General features: G+C 42.5%; 1 protein-coding gene across 8 annotated transcripts in view; it reads right to left on the reverse strand.

The window, feature by feature from the left end:
* The window catches only part of pard3ba (par-3 family cell polarity regulator beta a), a 153,419-nt gene that overhangs the window by 45,298 nt on the left and 81,400 nt on the right, over positions 1 to 26,721 (reverse strand). For all 8 annotated transcript variants that reach the window (XM_044187794.1, XM_044187788.1, XM_044187789.1 and 5 more), the window contains 2 exons: positions 17,166 to 17,381; positions 15,935 to 16,142 (listed from right to left, as the gene is read on the reverse strand). In XM_044187794.1, coding sequence (XP_044043729.1) covers positions 15,935 to 16,142; positions 17,166 to 17,381 — 424 coding nt within the window. The remainder of the gene's footprint in view (positions 1 to 15,934; positions 16,143 to 17,165; positions 17,382 to 26,721) is intronic.

A 26,721-nucleotide genomic window follows, 5' to 3' on the forward strand; every position in this document is an offset into this window, starting at 1 on the left:
GACCGGAATGATTCTGTGATAAGGGAAATTGGGTATTGAGATTGTGTGAGTCATCCCTGCAACTTCCTGTTTACCTTTATAATCTTAAAACCTCAGGTAGATGCTACAGTACTGCTGGCTGCCAAATGTACTTTTACTTTGGAGGTAAGGTTTAGGTGCTTTAATTGGATCTTTTATGATGAAACAATAAACTTCACTCAGGCAACAGAGCTTGCATGAGTTGATGAAAGAGGCTCTCTAACACCACACACACAAACACACAGACACTCCACCTTGCATCACATTTCCAAATGTTGATACACACATGCACACTGCTAGACAAACTCATTCTTACTCCTGTGTGTTCATTAGTGGCTTTGCCTGGAAAAAGATTGCTTAATGATAGATATGGTTATAATGTCACAGCAGGCACTGACAATCCACAGCGTGAGTATGTCTGTGTGTGTGTGGGCACATGAAAAAGGGGTACAGTTGTCACGCAGCATATGGAGCATGAATATTTTAACATTTTGTCCAATAAAATAGCTGTTACTTCACAGTGTCACACAACTTTGCCATTACGACTATCATCATCATTATCATTCTGGAGCACTTATTCCCTCATTTTACAGGCAAAATATACTTCACCTCTGTTCGAAATATAATGAAGCTCTACTTCACACTCTCAAGAAATTAACCAAGCCATTTCCTGTAAATATTTCATATTCTTCTTTCTCTCTTTCACATCATCTTTCTCACCATGCCCACCACCCTCCCTCATCTCCTTTCTCACTCAGCCTCTCTCTCTCTCTCTCTCTCGCCTCCTCCGTCTCACCCGCCAACCTACTTCTCTTTTCCTCTCGCCCTCTCCTTTCCTCCGAGCTCCTGCTGAGCCAATCTAATGTCTGTGTTTATCTCATTAACAGAGAGGCACTTCTCATTACTGCTACAGGCAGATACGTGGCCTGAATGGTAACCTGCTGGCCTGGCCAAGAGCAGGTCGCAGCATCAGAGCCGCAGTGAAACCTGGACAGGGATGCCACGTTGGCCTGGCACCATCCTGCAAACCAATTAGTGTTGTTTTTAGCTTATCTTCTCACTTCACTTACAGCTGTGTGTGTTAACGTTGCCAACAGCAAGGCAGATATTTACATTGCTTATGTTTTACTGTGAAGAAGGCACAGAGAGGTGACCAATCAAATGATCTTTTAATACAGTTAACAGTCACTTTTGTTTTGTTGTTTGTTTGTATGTCCTCTGTTTAGGAGTCTTTGTGGCCCCATGCAAGCATTCTAAATACTATGGAATATACTTAAAGCTTCTAAGCATTCATGGTCCACCCACACAGATGTTTTCACCAACCATTGGCTGATTAGACCTCTTCTGTTGTACAGACTGTGCTTGAATGACATAATTTTCCTGTTAGTTTTGTTGCACCTGTTAGAGTGACCCTACTTCTGACGCTCAACACCCACATAAATTGCTTTAAACTCCACACACTGGTGGTGCCAGGTTACGCCACTGTCTTACTTCCCTTCACTCAAGAAAATCTTATCTCATTCACTCCCCGGGAAGCCACATCCCGGCTACAATACCTGACTACTTCTTCAGTCTGTATGATGCTTCCAGGTGTCAATTAGGGCAGACTGTTTGGGCAGGGCAAATTTCACCTTTATTATTCTTATTAGTACAAGAAGTCAGGTGACCTCACATAACTCCAGCGTAGCTCCACTCACCTGGTCTAATCAGCCCGATGATGACATCAGGGTTATTTTCTCAGACTTGACATAGCTCCTCTATGCCACAGAATACATTATGCAATTGTTTTCACAGGCTGAGTAGTACTAAGTTAGTACTACTAACCATTACTGGTAAACTGATCTTGATGTGTCAAATCGGTGGAGTGCCCCTTTAAGCAAAACTGGCATTCATTTCAGTTGTTCACCCAGATCTTTGAGCCATTTTAGGAAGTTTAAATCTGTATCTGCAACACCTTTGCTTTATTTTTATGTGTCTTCAGGTGATGTCACTGGTACTAAGCCCTTGTTGCTTTAATGTCTTTCCACCTCACTTCCTAGAGATCACTTGCCACAGAAATAGTGTGGGCGCTGCCGCAGTGTCTTTTTTTTTCTATGCTTTTTTTTTCTTCTTGGAACTATTTTGATTTTACTCCCACATTATGCTGGAGCCAAAAGCAGACTACCAATTACCTCAGTGATATCCATATAGAATTTAGTATTGTTTAAAAGGAATGTCAGCACTATCAGTCTTAGTATACATCAATAGACATGTAATTATATTACACATAAATATGATTCTCCAAAATCCCAGGTTTATCTGAGCTGACTGGTAGATTAGCCCCACCTCCACACACACACACACACTCACACGCCCCCCACACATACACACACACACAGCGCCTTAATCAACATTCTGAGAGGGCAGAGGGCCACAGTTGGACCCATCATTATATCTGCATTAATTAGGAAAGCCTCTTTTTCGCACTGCATTGTCTGAGAAGAGAAGGAAGGAAGGGGGGGGGGGGCAGGATGGGGGTGGGACTCCCAATTAGAGACATATACCTGCCATAAGGGAGGTGGTTATCCCCCACTCTCCCATTATCTTATTCCTTCTTCATCGCCAAAACTCCCCTCTTTTTCCATTGTGGTGAGCCAACTGTTTGTTAACAACGTCTCATTGCTTTCCTTCTCTCTCTCTCTGCCTATGTTTTTTATTACGTGCTCTCTGTTCTTTGTTTCGTTTATTAATTCTCTCTCTTCTTAGGACAGTTTCTGCTCTGTCACTCTTTCAGAAATCTGACAGTTAATTTCCTGTTGAGTGCTAGACTGCTGCTGGATAAAAAAATAAATGACAGAACTATACTGTACGCACAAGCGGAGGTAAGCGAATGCACAAACACACACGGACACAAAAACACACACACACACACACACCTACAAAAACAGCTCTATAAACTGATGTAACTCAGACACACACACACACACTGAGTAATCTAGAAACCAATATATTGCTCACAAACGCAGGTAAGCAGCCACACACCCTCAAGTAGACAGCAATATACATCAACACAGGCAACACACACACAGTAACTCTGTAGTGAACTGCAAACAGTCTCATGGAATAGGACATCTCATTAACTTAGCATTATCTACCTACACAACCACTCCATCAAACTCTCATTAAGGGGAAGTAGGGGGTCCTGGTGAGTCAGGCTGCTCTGGTGTCCCATTTAATACACTCCCCACTGTCACAGGAGCTACTGGGAACCATTATTAGTGCGTTGCTGTCATCATTAGCCTGTCGACTCCTGCCGTTGCCCTGGCGTCACCTCTGCAGGCCTGGGATCCTGAGAGGAGACCACGTTGGACTGTTTGCAGTTTGCATTGATCTCTGGGAATGAGAGTTCCTGCTAGTATATTTCTCACTATACATAAAGTATATTGGTGATATGGTATATTTATAGACTTTTTTTAAATGGTTAATGTCCTTTTTGAAGAAAATTCAAAAGGAAATGGCAAATAAAAAGGTTGATTTTTTTTCTACAAAAACATACTATTTTGACAGTTTTATTGTCATCCATTTTCTCCTCTCCTTCTTCTTCCTCTTTCCATTTGCCTTAATCTCCTGACTCCTAAGTCAGCCATCATAGACTATGACTACTGCACTTTAAAATCAACATCCTGATTTGGACAAACGCAGCCATCCAGTCGCAATGGAAACTCTGCAAAGCAAGCGGCTGGTAAGAAACTGGACTGACTGTAATTACTACAGCTACTGTCACCCTCATTACTGTAGGAGAGGGAGACAACGTGCGTGCGCTCAGTTAGCCGTGCTCTAATGAGGCTCTATATGTAACATGGAGATCAGAGCTAGCCAGTGTGGTGTCACCAACCTGACCAGTGCAATTAGCCCTCCAGGGAGGGATGGAGAGGGCCAGAGAGAGCAAAAGACCTCACTCTATTAGACAAACTTAACTATTACACATCATTTTCTTAACAAACTGCATCAGATTTCTGCAGCCACTAACTAAACACTTCATTTCTCTGCAGACCGAACAGCGTCACGGCGGCCTTTTCTCCATAAATCTTTCAAGCAATCGTCTCCTCGCTTCCGTTCTGAGCATTAGGGGTGCTTTTTTTTATGCAATTGTGACAACAAGGCTGACGGTGTGCAGTGTGATTTGAGTGAGTGTATTCTTAATAAGCTTTCCTATCTGGTGCAGCAGGGAGTCAGTGGGTGGTTGGTTATCGCCAGGCATAACAAGGGATGTGAGAACGCTGTCTGGCACTGAGGATGTGTGTGCATGTGTGTGTGTGTGGAGGAACTCGTGTTTTCAGGACAAGGATTTAATTGACGTGTGTGTATGTGTACATTACGTGTGTGAGCTCACACGCTTGCAGACTTGATGACACTCGTGAACACCTAGCCATACAGTGTTTGAGGTGAGTGTTTGAGGCACACACGCATACAAGCTAAAGCTTTATGCAAACTGAAACCCACAACGGCACAGCAGAGCATGAAGGGCTCATCTCTGATTTAGCATCCTTTCTAGCTTGAAAAAAAGAGGAAAGGAGAAATGGAACAAGGAAGATAGCAAACTAAATAAGAGGAGAGGAAAGAAAGGAAAATATACAATAATAATAATCTTTTGTAGATCACTTTCCAGAAACCAGGTCACAAAGTGCTTCACAAAAGAAAACAGATAATGAAAAAGAATGATAAAGTAATGATTGAAAAAAATGTTGATTAACTGGATAAGAATAAAACCGGTGAAACCAATTTGAGGAAAATACCATATACGAGTCAACTCAGGTAAAATCTGTCCCCTCTAGTTTTAAGCTGGGTACAGCCAAAAGACCTCTGGCCAAGGATCTCAAGGTACATACAGGCTCAAATGGAATAAAAGTTTAGAGAAATTAGGTTTCTTAAAAGTAATCAATCTTGAGGTCAATCTTAAATTATACTGGGAGCCAGTGTAAAGAGGCTAAAACAGGTGTGATTACGCCTTTTAGTTCTGGTTAAAGTACTAATAAACTTGATTTCAGCTATGCGTTCATGGGCCGCCACATGTGTCCTGCATTCCTTTAGGAGCACTGGTTGTGTCTTACCTGTCCACAAGATGCAGTATGTAAAGCAAAGACAGCAGCAGACAACAATGGCAGGACGTTATGAAGAAAAACTTGATATTCCTATAGCTTTTTCTGCCATAATCCTAACATTGCATGTCTATGTTGTGCATAGTCAGAAGTTCTCCAAATATTATGGTGTTGGGCAGGGATGATTTGGCCCTGATCTGCTTTCCAGTTGATATACTTTTATGCGGAACAATGACATTTGCATCGCAGCCACTTGTCTACATTTATGCATGGGTAAAAAGCATCATGAGCCTTAAAAGCCTGGCATGCTGAGTTTTGTACTGTCTGTAGCCAGTCAATACATTTTTGTTCAAGACAAATGAATAAGACTGTTGTAACAATCAAGGCGTGAGGAGATAAAAGCGTGCAAGACAGTCTTGGTGTCTCTAAAATTTGAAAAATACATCTTATTTTTGAAATATTTCTAAGGTGATAAAAACATGATTGGACACCCGCCCCATGGTATGATGCTCAAAACTTAAATAAGTATTAAACATAACACCAAGATTTCTTGCAACAGGCTTGATATGTTCTAAGGAAGAATAAGTGACAAATATCTCGGAGCAAGTGAGAGAACTGGCCAAACATCCTATTTGCCTTGGAGAATGAATGAGAGTAAGACAGAGACAGAGAGGCAAAAAAGAAGCTGAGTGTGTGAAAGAGAAAAGAAAGCAAGAGAAAGGCAGGAAAAGAATAAGTAAGAAAAAAGGAATTAAATGATCAAGGCAGAAAAAGTGAGAGCTGGCTAAATAGCCTTGGAGAATAAACGAGAGACTGAGAATAAAGAGCCAGAGAAGAAAGAGAGAAAGAAAGAAAAAGTGAGAGAAAAGAAGAGAGATGGATGGGTGAGCCAAAGCTCCCATGAAAGTGCAGCTCGGCTGGGGAGGAATAAGGAGCTTAGGAATATATAGAAGCAATGCTGCTGCGTTCAGAGGCATAGGGAGAACAGTTAATCAGCCAAGCAGAAATGTTATCGCAGTAATTAGATTGCTCTGTATGTATTTGGAGAGGAGTGCACATATCCCGGTGGAGTTTGCAGTAAAGAGAGAAAAGAGGTGAGACAGATAGAGGGAGAGAGAAAGAGAGAGCTTAACACTATAGAGAGTTGTGATGTAACACGGTGCCTCCTTCTCCTGTCCTGGCAACACGGCGCTGCTTCACGGTGAGACTAGTCGGAAAATATTTCAGGCTTGAAATAGACAGAATAACATTCAGGGCAAAAAATAGACAACAAGTGCTCTTTAAAATTGGTGTGGTTTGCTGGTGGAACTGAGGATCAGGCTACAAGTAGACTGTCACCCAACAAGAAGGTCAAGCCAGGTCACTGAAACCCCTGTTGTGATTGACAGCACCATCAGCCAATCCTGGCCTCTTTGCAGAAAGCCCCACCTTTGTTCGATAATAAAAACAGCCAGCAGGGACTGAGTTTTCCCCACCGGGCATAATTGAATCTATTTGTCTGACTTCCTCTCCATACGCCCTGCGCCGCCAGCAATTTGGGCCAAATCAGCTTCCATTAATGGCTGATATTAGCAGTGATACGAGAAAAGGAGGAGAGAGTGAGAGAGATAAACTGCAGCTAAGAAAGATCCACCCGATGCTAATGGTAGTTAAAACAGCCTCACTTATAACGTATTAATAATGTAGGGAGGAAGATGCAAGTGGGGGATTCATCTGTTAGATCTTATTTTGATATCAAATTCTTGAAGTTACGTTACCTCAGACACACGAAGCAAGTGTGAGAGAGCAAGGAGGTGGATGGAGAACATAGTGTAGTCAAAAAATGTTATTGCTAGCATTTGCTGACCAAATCCAAACTAGATAAAGTGACTTTGCAACACCTTGACAAAGATGCATAGGCCTTGCTGCAAATATATAATGGTCATTTTAATTTCCTTTTTAAATTACTCTAATTTAACACCTGGAAGAGGCAAGATGGTGGCAGACCGACAGGTATGAATGCACAGCAGGTTGTGCTCAGGGGAACAAAAAGCAGATATGGAAAGCTTTTCTTAATCAACGCCTGGCCAGTCTCCCGAGTACTGATACATCAGTCAGAGAGGAAAAAGGGAGGGGGAAAAGGAGGGAAAGGGAAGGAAATAAGAAGATGAGACAAAGAGAAGTAGGCAGGAAGAAGAGAAGAGGGACCGGGAAAAGGAGGGTTGACGACTGGTGAGAGAAAGGAGAGCATTAGAGAAAGGAATTATAAAAGGAAGAACAAGGCAAGGAAGGGAGCAGGAGGAAGAATATGTTGCATGATACACAACAGGAAAGTTAAGGGGGAAAAGGGAAGAAGACAAAGGGAAGAGGGAGGGAGGAAAGGCAGAATAAAGAGAAAGGGAGGAAGATTGAGATCAAGGAATGGAAGCAATACGTGACAAGGAGAAGGTACAGAGAAAGAGAAAAAGAAGAACCAAATAGTGAGAAAAATACAAGAGGGAGTGAAGCAAAATATGGGAGAAAAGGAGGGAGAGAAAAAACGAATGGGGAAAGAGAGGATTTTTGACGGTGAGAGTTGCTTGAGTGCTGAGCCGTCCAGGGGCTGCCGGGTGAAATACGGGCTTCCCTTTAATTGTTTGCATTCTGATATGTGGCATATTTTAGCAATTCCACACAAAACCCGTTGCCCCCGGCAATTTGTCTTGTCTCTTCCCTTCCCACTTCTGCCAGGGAAGCCATTAATATTAAACGAGACCACTGGGCTACACGCATCATTTTCACACCCTGCCATTGTGGAAGGTGCTTTGTATGTTATCTCTGTGTGTGTATTTAAAGTAAAAAAAACATCAGTAACTGGGTGGTAACTGCAGTGACTCCTCCACCCTCTGAACCACATAGTGTTGGTATATTTACTGCTGAAAACTATCTGTGAACTCTGTGGTGCTTTTTCAAAATTCTTAACATTTTCCCAACTGGAGGCTGAGGGAAAAGGCTAGGTCACCATGGCTCCAGATGAGAGCCACTGGCAAACTGGGAAAGGTTAGACTCTTGGCTCCTCCGGTCCTCGACACATCCTCAGACAAGAAACACTTAACCTTCTCCGTCTGGAAAGCAGAGGTCACGCTCTGTGTGTGTTTTCGTGCGAGATGCATGAGGGGGCAAGGAAAGACACAAGTAGAGAGGGAGTGTGTGTGTGTGTTCTCGCATGTGTGTGACATTAGCAGAATCTTAAATGATAGAGGAAGTCCATCCATCACTCATGGCATGAAGATGACTGGATGGGACATAGCCGCCATTGGAGGTGTAATCACTTCCTGGCGCCCCATGCTTTGAGTGTATGTGTGTGCATGAGTACGTAAGATCAAATGCTAATTGGTCGTGACTGTTTCCTGTGGCCACATGAATACCTTTAATTGGCCGGTGAGTGATGGGCAGTCGGCTGCCGAAATGCCGCTGAGCTGTCTGGCTGATACGAATGTGTCTGCACTTCAAACCGTCCGTCCCTCAGGGTCAATTCAAATGTCATAACTCGATAGGAATTGATGGATCGTGAAACTGATCAACACAAATGGAAGCCTCAGCTCACTGTCTCATTTGATAATTATCTTATGGGCAATAATTCACTGTACAAATGTGGATATCATGTTCCCCAGTTGGATGAGTCACAGACGTTACGGGTAGAAATAAAAATGAAGAGTTTCATTCCTAAATGAGATCTCTGCCATTTGAAAAATGTGACAGCTACTCTGGTGAAATGATTGCTGGCAAAACTCTAGAGAACATTACCGAGTGATTAGCTTTCTGCAGATTGCTCCTTACATAACAGAGGATGTAAATCAGTATTGAACATTAAGCAAGATAAAAAAACTATTAAATATATAATAGATAATCTGGCTGACAGAATAAGTTAGACAAGAGGGCATATGATTTAACAGTATAGACCTTGTAACTCCAAAACTCTGGAAGGAGGAGGTAAACAAGGTGTTTAGAAGCCTATGAAAAAAGTAATTAATTCTCCAGCTGCACCAGTGGAGCTACTTCACGGTCAAACTGCAGAGGAGTGAGTCGGCATCCCTGCCTTACCCCTCTCCTCCCTGCTGAACGCCAGAGCTGTAAATAAGAGAGAGCTCTGAGCCAAACGGTCTGGTTGAAGAAGAGGAAGGGAAGCAGGTATAGCCAGGGCATGAAAGACAAGAAACATAAAAGCCTTTCATGTGAAAAGAGAAGGGAATTTCAAGGGGAAGGTATGCGCGATGTAGAGAGTAAGAGTGACAGAAACAGAGAGAGAGTGAGGGGCGGGAAGGAAAGGCGTGATGCCTGTTGTGACTGCCCCTTTATCAGCTGATATATATGCATGAGGATTTCCTCATCATCTCCACTGTCAATTCCCCATCCCTCTGATATTTGACTGACAGCTAACATCAACACCAATAAACCCACACATCATTTCAGGAAAGCTGCCCATCGCAATGGATGGAGGGTAGAAATGGAGGGAAAAAAGTTAATTTGTTTTTCCGGCGGCTGCCAACAGTGATAGCGCCCGTGTCTGTTTGCCTCCATGGCAAAGTTTTAAATTAGAACTGTGCCTCAATAGCGGGTACAGGAAGCTGCTTCTACTGCGCGAAAGCTCATTTTCAACGACTGGAAAAATACTTGGCAGGTTTTTATATTTAGTGCGGCGGGAGTCTTGCAGGGAGCAAATTGTGCACAAATCTGAATTATGAAAAGAAAAAAGATATAGCTGTCATTTTAAGACTACTTTTCCTCTGTGAAGGGTTATTCACTGCTTGCTGTTAACAGTATTTTAATGTTACAGCACATTTTGGGGGTTGAGGGGAAAACTGCATTAGGAATTGTAATAGCAGATAAGCTTGAGAGCCATAATGGCTTCAAATAACAGGGACTGACTTTAATGTATAAACACAAAGAACATATGCAGACACTGATTCACACTGTGTATTTAGTGTATATCTTCACACAGACACACACACACACACACACACACACACACACACACACAAATAGCCAACTCTAAGTTCCTCTAATTGCAGGTTAAAGCCAACAGCAGATAAGAGAGGTGATATTGACACTTAGTGGAATTTGCATGATTGCTGTCTCCACTCCAATCATTCCAACCTCTGGCCTTCATATACAACAGGTTTCACATGCACAAGTGAATGAATATAGTCTGCAAGGCTTTACATTCCCCGATTAGTAAGCCACAGCGTGTCAAGTGTTGCAAAGAAAGTGATTTGTGGTTTTGCATACATTATTTATGCAAAAATAAAGAGATGAATAGAGATGAAGTGAGAGAGAACGATAATGCTTATCCACAAGAGATAGGTTGGCCCTGTCTGCAAAATGTATGGCCTTATGCATATTTTACAAAAGAGAATGCTAACATTAATAAATAGTCTCTGGAAGACTCCACTCCGTATCAGCGCAGCTAACAGCCCTTAAATGCCAGATGAGATGGTGGATCAAAGAAATCCACCAGCAGTGCATTAACCAACGGTGGGATTAGGTAATGCACCTCCAATTTACCCCCATCACAGCTTAGAGTCAACGCTAAGACAACCACACAAACATGTCAGAGGGATTTTGGAATGCCTACCAACACTTTTGACAACCAGGGCCCGTTCAAACAGTTGTCTATCCTTCCTTCCTTCCTTCCTTCCTTCCTTCCTTCCTTCCTTCCTTCCTTCAATGCTTTCCTTTTTTTGTGTTATTGCTGGTCTTATGTGTTTAAAGTCACAATCTGTGACACTGTCATAGTCTGTTTTGGTACTCCATATTGCTGACAAAACAGTGCTATAGCCAGCTAGCAGCTTTTAAATTTGCTGTACCCATAACCAAGTTGATCTTTTCCTGGGATATTCTCTGATGCACAGGAAATAATAGCTTTTACTTTTCTGGTTTGTTTAGAATTAAACAGAACAATAACTGGATGTTAACTGTATCACAAGCAGCGATGGCCATCATGGCTGAACAGACAAAGAAAAGAGCACCAACAACAAACTTCACAAAGACGAAATCTGAGGTACAACATGCCTTGTGCTTGTTTAATTAGCAAAAGGTCTCTGGGACCTCACAGAGCTCATATTAGCACACTTAACTGTAGAAAATTATGAACTTGTGTGAATTCAAGTGGGACATGAGGGTTCATTTTGTCTAAATCAATAGTTTATTCAAGTAAATAGAGAGATGAATAGGGAAAGAAACACTCAAGTGAAGAGGGCAGAGTGGAGAGATGACAAGAAAGACAGCAGAAGGAAGTTACGAAGGACCCAAAGGAAAAGGGCACAATAGAGGTCGGGAAGAAAGGAAGTAAAGACATTTCAGAACAGACTGAGGAGAGGGGGCTCATCGTGAAACTAAAAGTGGAAGGGAGCAAGGGCTCATGGAAAGGGAGTGAGGAGGCAGAGTGCATGATAACAGCAGTAATCCATCTGAAATCATCTTGCAGCGAGCCCCTTCAATTTGACAACAAGGCTTTGGTTCTGTAGAGTACAGCCCACCAGTGACTACCTTTCAACCCCGCACATCCTGCTGCTCTGCGATAGGATAAGAGCGGAACGGACGGCGCTAATTGGCTTGCTTCCCTGTCGGATTTCTTCTGCGCTGCAAACAGAGAAGTGGGGGAAAGGATATATCGTGTTGTATGTGGATTTGTAAACAGCGGATCAAAACGCCGGCTTTCATGTCCCTTAAATTGGTGGTGGTGGTGGTGGTGGTGGTGGGGGTGTTGGGGCACTGTCACAGTGGGACGCGCGCTGATGGCGACAACTAAACATTGATCCTGACTGACTGAGTGACTGACGGGACGTGGGGACAGAGGGGATGTGTCAGTGCCCAGCAGGGCTGGTGGGGCAGTTGAGGAATGACACACCCAGTGATTGGTGGCACACACGCAAGCAGACAAAGTCACATGCATCTGTAAGCAGAATAAATAACATAAAAATGCACGCAGCTTCACCGTTCAGAGGCACGTCCAATGTCACTTGGGAGCGACACTCACTTGGTGACACAATCAGAGGATGTCAGTCACAAGCTATATCCTTCAAACCCTGACCTCCTGATTAAGTCATGTTGGATCAAACCATAATATGTCTAATCCTCACACAAAAACAAGATGAGCTCAAGCATAAGCTGTGCACACTGGAATTAATGCCACGATCAACTTCTCAAGGATGAGAAAATATCCCTTTATGGTATAGAGCACAGGGAACCCTAGCCTTTACTTTTTAGATAAAATAATATTGTTGGCAAACGTTTTATTAAAATCAGAGAGTGTAATGTAAATATCCTTGTTTGATAAAGACATCTGAAACCCCTGACCAGGTTCTCCTCTTTGTTCTACAGGAGTATGCGGATGTGGCAGCGGTACTGAGAGAAAACAGCAGAGCAGCCTGAGTTCCAGTGTTAGTCTTTCTGCGGTCTGTCAGTGGCACGGCCCCCGAGGCTACGTTCCAGGCAAAGACTTGACTGCTGTCTGCTGAATACAGACAAGACAAGCAGTCAACCTCTACCGAGGAAGGTCTGAAGGGCACTGCCATTTGTCTTGGCTTATTTAGCAATCAGGGAGACAAGATGCGAACGGGGCTTTGAGAGCCTGGTGATGAAAAAGAGGAGAAGCCACAATCTGAGGCCATCTGACTCCAGAGCGACAGGAACACGTGCAGAGTGAGAGAACGGCACAGCCAAACCAGCTCCTGACTAATTCCCTAAAAACATTGCTTCAAAATGAAATATCCAACAACTCTTACACAATTGTTCACTTGCCCACAATTAAAACATGGATGCTTAGAAACTAGTTACATCTTTGAGAATTCACAATGATGCATTTTTGAAATTCAGAAATTTGCAGCTTAAATCCAAAGATGCAGCACCTCTTAAGCCATAAGTAACACTGTGTATAATTTGATGGTAGTCTTATTATTGCACATGCAAAAATACATAAATGAATATCACAATTGAGAAAACAACGTCCCCCACAAGGTCTAACTGATAGCTGTTCTGGTGCTTTCAATCACATGATCTTCATGAGCAGAAGAGTTTGCCAAATTGTCATGGAACTGTATGTTCAAATTTCCATTTTCTCTAAGCACTTTAAAGACTTTTTAAAAATAAATCACTTTGAGCACTATTGTTTAATGTTTTATCACAATATTAATACAAGCATTTTTCCACCATTGATACATATCACAATGTGGCAAATGTAAGCAAAATCACATATAAAATGATCCAGTTTATTTTCCACAGATGTTCAGTGTATGTGTGTTTCACTATTATGTAGCAAGTTTGCTAAATAAGTAAACTGTATGGGTGTCAGGACCTTTGACATTTTATATACATACATACATACATACATACATCATCACTCCTACATCATCCATCCCTAATTTTGTACCATAAATTTAAGCACTTTCATTATGCAATCAGGTGTAATAATGTATAACAAAAAAATACTCTCCACATTGCTTTAAAATCAGACCTGTTGTGCTGAGATAGGAAAGACTATATGTACAGTTAGGAAATGATGCTCTTCATATAAAGAGGATCACAAATGGATTTAGCAAAAAACAAATGTTCCCACAACAAATATGTGATCTCCAGAGGTCACCTTATACCCAGCTGTTTGCAACGTACTGCCGCCAAAAAAAACTTGTTCTTCAAATACTGGCGCAGCTAAACTAAATATTTATGGCTGCTGAAAGGACAGGGCCGACTTCCAATATTTGTTGTGCTAGCTTCTGTTGCGCACACTTTCATTGCAGAGGTAAATTGAGGTCATATGTTTATAATTTGCCCTTTTCCTAATGCTGCCATTGGAGTAAAATAACATTTGAGAGCTGCAATTAGATTGAACAGCGCAATACTCCAGCTAATTAAGTCATATTTCAAGTTCAATAATGATCAAGTTGGCCAGATAAAGGCCAGGGAGAGAAAGGCTAGTGTGTGGTGCAACAATCTGGAAGCTTTTTACAAGGCCCAGTTCTATTGTTGAGTTAGAGAAGCACTCAGCGTCTGTGCTTGGATTGAACAGTCGGCTGGTTTTGAGTGTTTCTGGCTATTGTTGCCAATTCAAAAGGCATTGAGTTTGTAATGAGAAAGAGGAGAAGGTGTTTGTCTGTGTGTGTGTATAACTACATTCAAGGGTGTGCCAACATTCACATTTGTGTCAAAAAGTGCATAGATGGGTTCACAGTGAGGTCATTTCAAAATTATGTTTGTAAAAATGTGTAGCCCACTGTGCTGTTATGCTGTTTTGCTATGTATACAATGACCCAGAAATAAACAGAACTGACGTTCAAATTGGTGGGTCCTTGACTGACTCAATTTTTAGAGGGCAGGCCTAATAAAGACTGTTAAATTAAGTTTCTTTAAACATTGTACAAGTAAGTAACCCTTTCACAATCAATGAGAGTAGGCATGACTCTCATAGAGAGGGAGATGGAGAGAGAGTATAGAAAGAAGGCAGAGAGAAACATAAATCCCAGCTCCAACATATAAACAGAAAAATGAGAAAAAAAGGAAATGGTACTGTATGCTTGTGGAGTATAGATGCATATAGATCTCCTTCCAAACATATAAACACAATCTGTCACACAGCTAGCAGTGTTGGCTTCTACATATTTGCCTGTTTCTGCTGCAGAGAAACAGCAGAAGCTTTATGTGTGTAAAAAATTGAAGTATTTAGGATGCCACAAGACAAAGACAAGTACATTTTATTGGGGAAATCAAGCACTAGGTGAACTGGATTTTAAGTTTACACTCCACTGCAACCTTTCTGACACGTGTTCCTGTATGTAACTCTGGTTCTCTGTGTGTGTCCTTCATCTTGCCCTTCTCGTCCCTGCCCTACTCTCCACTACCAGCCTAACCATGTGAACATCTCTTCCATTACTGCCCTTGACACTGTGGCCGATTGGATTCTTATCTGCCATCTGTAGGCCAACGCTCAGCCTGCGCTATCTCTCGCCACAGCCTAATTGAATCTCAAGTGTTGGAAGTGCAGTGATACACTGACCACACCGTGTCACTGCCAATAGATAAGGATTGCTGTTGGAGGATTGGACCACCAATATCAGGATGGGGACACGTTGATAAAGGGGTGACAAGCAGTTTGGGTTGGTACTGTGTCGTGGGACTTTACTTGGATTGAGAGATAAAGGATACCCTCCATTACCGAGAAGGTTGTGTTCATATCCAATAATCCAATATCCCATAATCCTGCTGTGCTCAGTACATAATTTGCTGAAACATAACCAGGGGAAAGTAGGGCAGGGTGCTGCTGTTTTTCATCGATTTCAACCTCAATTCTGCTGTTTACAGGAGGGATGCATCTGATATTTTGTTTTATTCACTGCTACAAAAATGCTAATGTGGTTCAAAGTGTGATCTAAAACCAGCTGACCCAACCTGAACCTGAATAATCTCAAAACACCAAGACAGAAAAGTGTAATAACCAATAGTACCAATTCTCCTCTGAAAATCTGTTCAGTTTGGACACAAAAACAAAAGTACTCACAGTTTCATTGATGCTACCTTGGGGGTTTGGAGTAGTGATGAAACATAAGCCTCATTACCTGCTCTGTTGTAGCTCACATTTTTCTTGTTAAGCAGGTGACCTTTTCAATTTAGAGAATCAAGGTACAGGCACGGCAGTCTTTGGTGCTGCAATGCTTAATTTATCATTGACTAACCAATCACAAAGAGTCACCTTGATGCTAGAAAGTTTAAACTAAAGAAAACCCACAAACTGCAAACTGTTATTTAAAGTGAAAACCTAAATGTCTGATATTACTGACTCGTGACTGACGACTTTTAGGGAGGTTAAAGTATTAAAGGTCTCCTACCTTAAGAGGCCAAATCCTTTCTTTTTGGTCTTCTTGTCCAGATCCTCCACAGAATCATCTGTTTTCTTCTTCCCTTTGCTCTTTTTCTCTTTCTTCTTCCCTTTGGTTTTCTTCTTCTTCTTCTTCCCGTCCTCTGCGTCCAGGCCATGGCGAGAGGAGCTGCTGACGGGTGTTTCATGACCGGAGCTCTGCTCTGACAGGTCGTCGTCTGAGGAGGGTGAAAAGACACGGAGGTGTGAGGGCAGAGGTCGCAGTAGACGCACAGACACAGCTGGAATACGTACTCATAAATGCAACTACATGTAATACATTCATCATTTCATTCAGTATGCATGCAGTACAGTACATGCCACTGTGCTGTTGAGACATCTGTTTCAGTAAGCTAGTTAGTCTTCTATTAGGCAGCCTTTCTCCCAGTGCAGGGGGCTGGCCAGAGGCAAGTCTTGATACCTGGATGAGTTCTACCAGCAGTCATATCCGCTTGCTGTTGAATTTTCACCTACAAGCAAAGGCCAACCCAAGAGAAAGCCTAAGCTAACAGAAGTTAAAATTATTCTCATTTTTGGTTTAATGTTTGATTTAAAGTATCAGAACACAGATTTGGGTGACCTGCTAAAAGCTAAACAATGCTAAATTTAACTTGTATAATGGTCACTCTGCGGCAAAGTCTGACTTCTCATCTAATGCAACTCTAGCCGGGTAATTTTTCGCACTCCAGATTTTTCTAATCATCATTAGTCAACATTCTGCGTGAACTCATTTCAGCTACATGGAGGATAATTTCCTCAGTAATCACACACACACTCACTCAATATCCAACATGTCTGTGGGTTCACAAGGTAGAGCATTAAAAATATGCTGCTGTAAGATATAAAGTTGTTCTTCCTAAATTGCTGAGTGGATAAAATCATGTAGCATTTCATTAAGGTACTTAGGCTAAGCACTGTCCCTTGGCAGGCCTCTGGCTCTTGTTGAGTGCCAGTGTGTTATGAAGCCTAAGGGATGTGCATTGGCAGTGTAGGCTCAAATTTAAAATGGATACAATGTCTAGCAAAGAATCCTATATTATAGCAAAAGTGACAGTCACACATTAAAAAGGAACATTCTTTAAAGTAGACAGGTCTGTCGTGTCTCTTGTTGGCAGCAGCAGTTCACAATTTTACATCTCTTCTGAAACTGTAATGTCTGAACACACTATTTCTGTTTTTAAAATGCTAATGAGAAGTCTTACCATCTTCAGAAGGTCCATCGTAGGATTTGTCGATGGCGATGCGGAAACTCTGGTTGCCCCCCCGCCCCCGGACCATGTGCGGCCGCGGGCGGTGAAAGGGGACCTGGGCTTGGATGAGACTCTGCTTGGCCTCCGACACGGCCGTCTGGAGACTCTCCAGGGAGCTGGACTTCCAGAGGCCCAGGGTCGGGCCCAGCAATCCACCAGCTGAAGGCTCTGAGAGACAAAAGAGACAAGAGAGGGTGGGAGGGCATGTGAGTGATGAGGTGGATGGATGATAAACAGAGGATGAGAGGGAGGGCAGGGAAAATAAAGAAGTCTGGCTGATGGAGGAGGAGGGAATTTTTCTCTGATAAAATGAGATAGGCTGCTACTGATAAAATGAGACAGAATGATTTTAAGTGTTAAAGTGACTCATAAGCTTTTAGCTAAATTTACCCCACTGCTTACAAAACATTAAACCGGTATTCATCTCCCACAGTAATATTTCCTTATTTAAAGGGCATCTGCATTAAACGTTCTTAAGTCTAAATGCACGCTCTCCTGTACGCTCGTGCCTTATGGGTCAAAAATATTTACTATTATATACTATTCTGTTTCAATGTTGAAACTGGATTGTATGTCAGTAAGGAAGAAAAAAGTGGATTTGTTCAATGTCCCACCTTAATATAGAATATAGTAGCACTGGCAGCTGAATCTGACATAATTTTTAAAAAATCTTGTTACTGTTTTTTATGCCTTGAAATCAATAAACATATGGGGAAAAAAGCATTGAATTCAGCAAATAAAAGTTCTGAAAGTATAAATGAACACTGTAAGAACAAAAAAAAACATTTTAAGGCATGAGGTCAAACTATGTTTACTAAAGCAGGATTAAAGATTAAAGAAAACAATTTAACAATGTGAATAAATTATGGAATTATGGACTTTTTCAATGGTTGGAACTTGGAATGAATTAATACATATTTAAATTTATAAAAAATATACATAAACTGATTATATTTTGATCTACTGTATATTTATGAAGAATATATTAAAGATATTGATATCTTAAGGCCTGCAATTTTGGAAGGCTTAGATGTAGACTGAGTCAACCTGTTCACATACTTTCTCCCTAATGGATATAGCCTTTTGGAATGAAGCTCAAAAAGGTTAAAACCCAGAAATATAAAACTACTGTATGAAGATGAAATGTAGAGAGAGGGAGGTAGAGTGGAGCAGAGGAGAGAGGGTGAAAACCAGGCTTGACAGAAATATGGAGAAAGTCAGAGTCCTATAGGAGAAACATAAAGGAGGGGAAAAGAAACAATGAGTGAGGTGGAGTAGTACAGGGACAGGTGAGGAGCAGCACTATGGGAACTGACAGACTCATGCATAAGCAAGAGAGAGGGGGAATAAATGAACTGCCATCATACTGTACTCAGGTATGGCCTCCAACTCGAGAGAAGAAGAAAGGGGAGACGGAGGAAAGTGATGAAGGCCACAGCTGATTCAGCAGGGGAGGAGGCACTGGGAAAAAGGAAGATTTGAGGAAAAGCAGAGCTGTAAGAAAAATGGGGAAAAAAATGAGACAAAGGAAAAAAGAGAGTAAATGTCATGCCAAAGTGGAACCCGCCCTGCACGCTGTGTGAGAAATTGAAGGACAGGTGACCGAGAGTGGTGAAGGAAAAACCTTTTCAACACAGGAAAGCAACTGGTCTACACACCAACCCATCCCAGTTGTGTATCACAATGAAACAGTGACAAGTACTCTTCAAAGAAGTTACAGACAGGTTGCAAGCAGCGTTTTTTTCTTTCTGAAACTTTCCTGTAGGGATGACTTTCTCGCATCATGGCACTCACTGCTTAAGACGTTTTTTTTTTTTTTTTTCATTTCAGTAGCTTCAAAGCTCCGAAGTAGAGCGGGGAAAAGTGGAAGTGAAACTGAAGCAGTGAAAGAGTCGAAGGAGGGGGAAAAGTAAGCGGAGCGTTGCTGCCTTTTAAGTCCTAAATTGACTTTCTGTGAGGAAGTGGGATTTATGGGGAATAAGGGGTTATAAATAGAGAGGGGGGAGCGCTCAGGAATAAAACGCTCAATTTGAGAGGCAGGATTTGTGTCACAAATGTAATTACGGCTGTCCAGCTCGCAGCCTGATAGAATTAAGCTCCTTGCCAGCGCATTGCTGTACTATACACAGAGAAAGTGTGTGTGTCTGAGTGCGTGGGCGTATGTGTGTATACTACAAAATGTGAGAATTTTGGTCCAAGAAAAAATAAAAAAGTCATGATATTGCCTGTATGTGATAGCGGTGTGTGTCCTTGACCGCCTAAGATGAAATAGGAGAAGAAATATGAGCACAATTCACTTTTGCTAGAGTGTGTGTGTGTGTGGGGGGCAGTGAGAGCATTCATTCCATGCATGTCAGGCGGTTGAGGATGGAGGTAAATGAATAATGAGGGTTTAATAGGATGGATGAGCAGGGGAGAGGTGGCTATCATCGCCAGCTCGATCCAATGGAGGGTGAAATCAGCGTTTATCACATATCGCTGCCCGCTGTGCCAGCAGATGCTCTCACGGATCCGTTCGCATCATGTCTGCCTGATTGCCACTGATTCAAGCTGGTGCACATATTTGACAAACAGCCCAACAGCCAAACAGGCCAAGACGATGGCAATGCCCTTCACAGCTGTAACACTCCTCCATCCAAGATGAAGCAATAATGTCACCTTTTCATTTTCTGTTTTGCTACTTTTCATCTCACTCTAGTAGCGAGTAGCGAAGTGGGAGCAGTTATTGCGGGTGAAACGGATCGGAAGTAACATTTTCTGCAAAGACAATGCTGATGACAGGTGGAGCAACTCAAAGGCTTGGATGGACATAAAACTCCTGGTTGCGCACGAGTGCAAAAGATGCTTAACTGCGTTATAAAATATCTGTACTTTGAAGTAAAAAAATTGCAAGCCTGTGTTCACATAAACTTCAGGAGAAAAGTACAACTCCCAGGGTGCATTTCAGTAAGAAACATCCAATTATGGAGCTTAATAGTCTGTTGGGTGAAGCTAAAGATTACTCTTTGTAGAAATCTGATAATACATCAAGCATTTTAAACCAGTTCACTTTTGGATTATGGGTGAATATTCAAACCACTATTGTGTGATGTTTTGTTCCCAATTGCAACAACACAGCTCTGACTAGCTTCTAGCTTCCACAGCAACAGCAGCCGATGCATCATAATTTGCCTCTTGTAATTTACACACTCGATTCGATTGGGCAGTTATTTTCTCCCGTTGCCACTATACAGGCACATGACAGAGTAGTTCATTTCCCTAACAATATGTTTCCAATGTGTAGTTTTTCTTATTCAAGTCTCAGTAGCTTGTTTGAGTCAATATTGTAGAGAACTGGGAAGCGTTGACCATGACAATCAGCTTTTCCCTCCATTTTATTTGAAGGTCTTTTACATAGTTGAGTGGAGAAGAAAACAACTCTCTGCTTCTTTTTCACAAGGGAATCAAAACAAGCACCATTGGCTGGCTCAAGGACATTTCAAGTTCAGCCTCTCTAAACGACCCGATGCCGCGCTGCTGGGCGCCTTTTGAGCCTTTGAGTTGCAGTGGGCAGCACTAGCATGCTTTTCGAGGTTCATCTCATAATGAAAGGTATCCTGTTGCGTCTCCAGTGTTTGAGTCCGTATGTGTGAACGGGGCATCAGGCTGTTGGGTATCGTTCTATTCAGAACCATTTGCCCAACCAAACCTGACTTCTCAAAAACGAGGTTGCCCTGATGATCATAACATAAAGCGACTATATAGCGTCATTAAATCATCCATGTGACTCCAGCGTTGAGGAGCATCGAGGATATCATTAAAAGAAAACCTTCAAATAGTAATTTACAGTGGGGGAAAAAATTACTATAAAACAATACTTATTCACTTTTTTAGACAAGTGACTTCTGGGAAACGCGGTGCAAGAACATCCTTAATGCCAAAAAATGTTGCTGAAAACAAAGAACCTGCCAATTACCACTTTAAAATGGTGCTTGCATTTCACACTAAACACAGAAACACTCTCAAGTGTCCATAAATGCACCAACATCCACTCATAAGCCCACACCTGCTTGCATACTGTAGATGAATGCACAACTACATGCACATGCCAATATCCACCTGCACACATGCCTAACCCACTCACATCTCAGTGTGACATGTATATTGTGACTTTAGTAACGGTTGACGTGTCTGCATTGAGCAGACAACAGTGAAGTTTTTGCCTGGAACATAGCCTCGGGGTCCTGCTGTACTGTCAGGCCCCGCAAGTACTTACACTGCTCCATAATGCTGCTTTGTACCTTAAAAGCATCACCTTAAAAGTGAGTGTGACACACCTGCAACCTGTCACTGAGGCATACTGATACAACTTGTTCTCTCGTTTTATGTCATGGGGCCCAACCATGATCATTAATGATATTTTGTGTGAATAATCACAAAATTATAATTGCAGTTTAACTCTAAAATGTGTGTGTGTTTTCCCACAGCTGGCACAAACTATCAATTCTGGATAAAAGTTGTCTGCATACAACTCTGTAATTATTTTACTCAATGCACACAATTAACTCAAAAATGTCAAAATTACAGGCTTTGCCATACAAACTCTGTGTGGAGTACGCATTTAATACACCACTCAGACACAAACACACACTGCTAAGCCCTGCCACCCTGCCTTACCTATTACACTATCCATTAAACTAGGCTGTTAACACCAAACTATTAAACAGGATATTGTCTTATTTATATTTGACATTGTTGTTCCAGTCACAACATACAAAAAAGCAGGCACACACACTTATACACATCCCACTATAAACCCTGGCACACAGCTGAACCCTCCCACAGTGTCTCAGCAGGGTCTTAACACTTACCTATCAACTGGACTACAATGTGCTCCACAGCAAGCAGATTTGCAGCAGACTGGCTGAAAGGTTGCCACGGTTACAAGAAAGTGCCCCCTCCATCAAAACCGTTGGGGGCGGCGGTGGTGTGTGAGAGGGGTGAAGGTGAGTTGCCAAGGAGGCACTTCAGCCTACAATGAAAAAGGGCTTGTTGCTCCTAGCCATAGTTCTTTAAATCGGCTACCGAGAGACACACATGACCGCAAGGATGCACACACATGAGAATCAGTGCTCACAGATATGCTTATAAAAACACACAGGTAAGACACAGGTCCACATACACACACACTTTTCCATATAGTATGCAATCTCAGGACTGGCCAATAAAACCCGGAGTCGTTTTTCTGGAGACCAGTAAAACAGGCCCTGACCCGCACTGTTCTATAAAAACACATGACACATACAGATACACATACACACCTGTAAAGAAGGCCTACTCTCAGTGTCACCCATCTCAATAAAGGCTACTGAATTTAATCCAACAGAAGCATTCAATACACTGTTACAAGGGATAGAATGGCCCCCTCCTGTGTTACACTGTTTCAGTAAAAGTGATCTAATTCAATAGGAGCCTTAACAATCTTGAATTACAATAGACATTAACAACCTAATCTCAATAAATGTTTATGAATGGATTTAAGTTCTTTAAACTATACAAAGAAATGGACAGGACACACAAAGGTCTCCCATGATACTAGTCCTCATTGCTTCACCTTAGATTAAATGTACTAAATATAGGCCTTTAAACCTTTATTGGGGCAAGCCTATGATGACATGTGAGAGGTTGAATAAGTAAAAAGCAGGAGTGGCATGAGGCATATGCCTAGCATTATTCTATTATTTCTCTTCTTGACAAAAAATCTAATGAAAAGACCAAAACTGTGTTAGTCCGTCTCTCAAAACCTTTCCACTTCCCTGCTCTGGCTGTGGCACTCATCCCCAAGCCCACTGGTTCCTACTGAAGATGGAAATCTTTAAGAATGGGTCAAAAAAGTGTAGTTTAATTTTTTTTAAAGGCCAAGTCATTTCCTAAAACAGCTGGATGCATGTCGTTGTTAGCAACCACTACTCAAACGGGAGGAAACATTTGGTGGGGACTATTTTCACCTATGGAATAATACACATTTGAGCGCACTAGTGAGTATTTTTAGCACCAGGACGGTGCATGTGGGTTCTGTGTCCATGTCACCCAGTGCTAAAGTGTGGCTCATTAATGTGTGTTTAACAGTTTTGGGACAGCAATGGAGCTCTATGGCACAGAGGAATAAGATATCTCAGGCTTTGGCTTAACGGGTTATACTTGTTAGTAGCATCAGTTCATTGTTGGTTTTGGTCTTTTCATGGGATTTGTTGACAATAAGAAAAATGTAGACTATTGCCAGCCTCATCCTTTAAAAGTGAATAATGTTTCAGCACAGCAGTGGGGGAACAGAATGTCTTTAATGCTGTCTTCATGTTCTAACTATTTTCTTATCATATGACAAATCTGACTTCAAACCGAATCACTTCAGACAACTGTATAGCTAGTAAAAGCAAATCCAATTCATGTTATGGCCAATCAAAACTCCACTCCAATTAAAGACCTGTCCAATCATTAGGCATCCCTCCATCACTATCTGAATGCACTCAGCTATATCAGAGGCAGAGGATGAAGCTGGATGGAGGCGCCACTCTGGTAGTAATTGGGTTTAGCTGTTTAGATGTATGAGAGTAAGGGGACATATGGGCCCGTATGTATTCAGCCTCCAACTAGATGAATGGCTTTAATAACTGGAGGGGACTTAAAAGCCCATTCCATAATTACTGCTTACCTCTACTGGATTACAGCAGCACAGGGGGTTGGCAGAGTATGGATGACGGTTGGAGTGAACTGTGTGGAGTGGGACATATGCCATTTGTAAACACATGGTGGATAAAAGTGCTTGTGCATTGAGGGAGAAGTGTACAGTGCAGAAATTCAGACACACACAAACACACACACACACACACCTGCATAATGCTATACTTGTGAAGACCTTCACTGACTACTACACCATCCGCCTGACCTTAATGCAGGAATCAGAATGCATGACATTTATGTTTCTCAAGATGGTCACTACGGTCCCGCCGTGACTTGGCTGAGAGACATGTCAATCTAAAGGTTGAACCCCAACCAATCATAGCCTCCAGCGTTTCACAACCTGTATGACATGCAAAGGGTAGAGAGCATATTAAAGATGTTGTCAAGGCAAAGAATTCTGCATGTTCCTCTTACCCTCGGGGTCTCATGAGGCGTCTTTATGGGTATAACATTTTGGACCTGGTCTGAAACCTACCCGAACCAGATGTGCATAATTGCATAATTATTTTTTAAAAGACACCCGATATGGAAGGGATACAAGGAAAATCAGACCCAGCCTTTATACACCTGAATATAATCAGCTACGACTCAAAATGCGGCCGAACAAACCCAAATAGAGCGAGAACACCAGCACTGGCAGCAGTATGATGCTCCACCAATTTGAGTCTGGCTGGGAATCTTTGTTGTATGTTCATTCATTCATCTCTTATCCATATAAGCAGTGGCCCTCATAAAAATAGATAACAAGAAACACACACACACACACACAGATGGTCCCTACAGACACAGAATGATCAATCAATTCAAATTGGCACAACATGGTGACTTTCAACTTAAAGCAACAACGACATGGTGGATGTAAAGAACGGAGGGACGGAGGGAAAAAGAGAGAGAGAGGGAGACGGAGCGAGGTAAGGAGCAAATGACAGCGAGAGGCAGAGTTTACGCAGCACCCAAACAAAGAGTGTGAAAACAAAGCAGAGACTTCAGTGCTGGCAGGACGCCAGCTGGATTTAAATTCTTAAAGGGCACACAGAGCGATGGCACAGGTGGCTGTGCTGCAGGGTTAGCTGTTAGCTAGGCAGCACTAAACGTCCAGGCATAAAACGGATGAGTCCACACTATCTTCAAATGATCATCAGAAAACACACACACGGAAAGACTGAAAACACATCAAGACATGAAAATAGAAATTGCAGCAAAAACAGATAACACCACAAGCCCTAGTACATGTGCATCAGGCTCAGATGCAGTATTGCAGTAGAACCCTCTGCACAGCCCCAATGCTCGTGTGCGTGCATAGACTGTGTGTGTGTGTGTGTGTGTGTGTGTGCTGGATGAGCTCCCAGGTGTGTTGTAAGAGGGCAGCCTGCTGCCAGGGGAGATGTTAGACTCTTAGGGAGAAAAATGGAGGGATGAATGAAGGGATATCTGTCCATTACTCTTCTGGCTGTCTGCAGGGTGTTCACACACATGTGCGCACACACACGCCTGCCCACACACACACACACACACACACATACATACACACACACACACACACATACACACAGGTTCACGCACACACTCTCACAAAACACACAGAGGCACTAGGAAATGCTATGCCGGGTTTGACTTGGTAGAGGAAACTCTGAGACTGGAGCATGTTCACCATAATCACATAAGGCTGGAACAGATACAGCTGCAGAGGATGGAGAGAGGCAGAAAGAGAGATGGAGAGAGAGAGCGAGAGAGAGAGAGAGAGAGAGAGAGAGAGAGAGAGAGGACTGAAGATAAGGGAGTGAAGGATAAGCCTGTTGAGAGAAAAAGAACAGAAGTGATCATAAAGGGAGAATCGGATGTAGGAGAGAAGGAGGGAGAGGAAAGAAAAAACAGAGATGAAGGTTTGGGATTGAGAGGATACTAAAAATGGGGATGAGCCCAGCGACAAAGAGCAGGAGACAGAGAATAATCAAGAGAGAAGCGATTGGGAAGAAGCGGGAAAGAACGAGAGTGGTAGCAAAGATGAAAGCGAAAAAAGAAAAAAAAAACTAAAAGCTCTATTGAAGATGGAGACTCCTAAGACTGGAGAATTTGGGGGGGGGGGCAGTGTGAGAAAGTGACAGAGAGAAAGATGGAGCAAGAGGAAAGAGAGAGAGTTAGAGAGTGAAGCGCTCCACACAGTGGCTCTAGCCAGAGAGAAAAAGGGTTTTAGCCAGATTAAAGAAGCCAGGCAGGCCTCTTAAGACCATCCGCCTAATGAAATATGTCAAAGCCCATAAAAAAACACTGAGGCCATTTAGGAAGGAGGGTGGGGTGGGGGTGGTGTAGCGCAGGAAGCTAGGAAAATACACTGCATCAGCAAAAACGAAAAACACGCAAAAGTCCTGTCAATACGCATTAGCTAAGATGTCAATGGCAGAGGGGATGGAAAAAAAACAAGAATAAAGGAATGCTGCAGTGGAGAAATGGATCGCTTTATTTATCATGGGCCATAGGGGTTATGGACACTGATCAGAAATTCCAGGAAAATCATAACGGGAGAGAAGAGGGGAGGAGTAGAAGGGGGTGTATCAGAGGAGGGTGGAGGCAAAGCCACTTGTGGGAATTCTGAGTGTGGGGGATTTGAGGTCAGCAACGCTGCACGGGCCATTTGTATTCCACCGGCAACAGGCTTAGCTGGCTGCTGCAGGTGGATTTAAGAGATCGGTGTACGTGTCTGTGTGCGCGCGCGTGTGTGTGTGTGTGTGTGTGTGTGTGTGTGTAACGGAGACACAGAGGCAGAAAGGAAGCCAGGCCTGTCTCCCAA

The sequence above is a fragment of the Siniperca chuatsi genome, linkage group LG24, assembly GCF_020085105.1.
Source record: "Siniperca chuatsi isolate FFG_IHB_CAS linkage group LG24, ASM2008510v1, whole genome shotgun sequence".
Lineage (NCBI taxonomy): Eukaryota > Metazoa > Chordata > Actinopteri > Centrarchiformes > Sinipercidae > Siniperca > Siniperca chuatsi.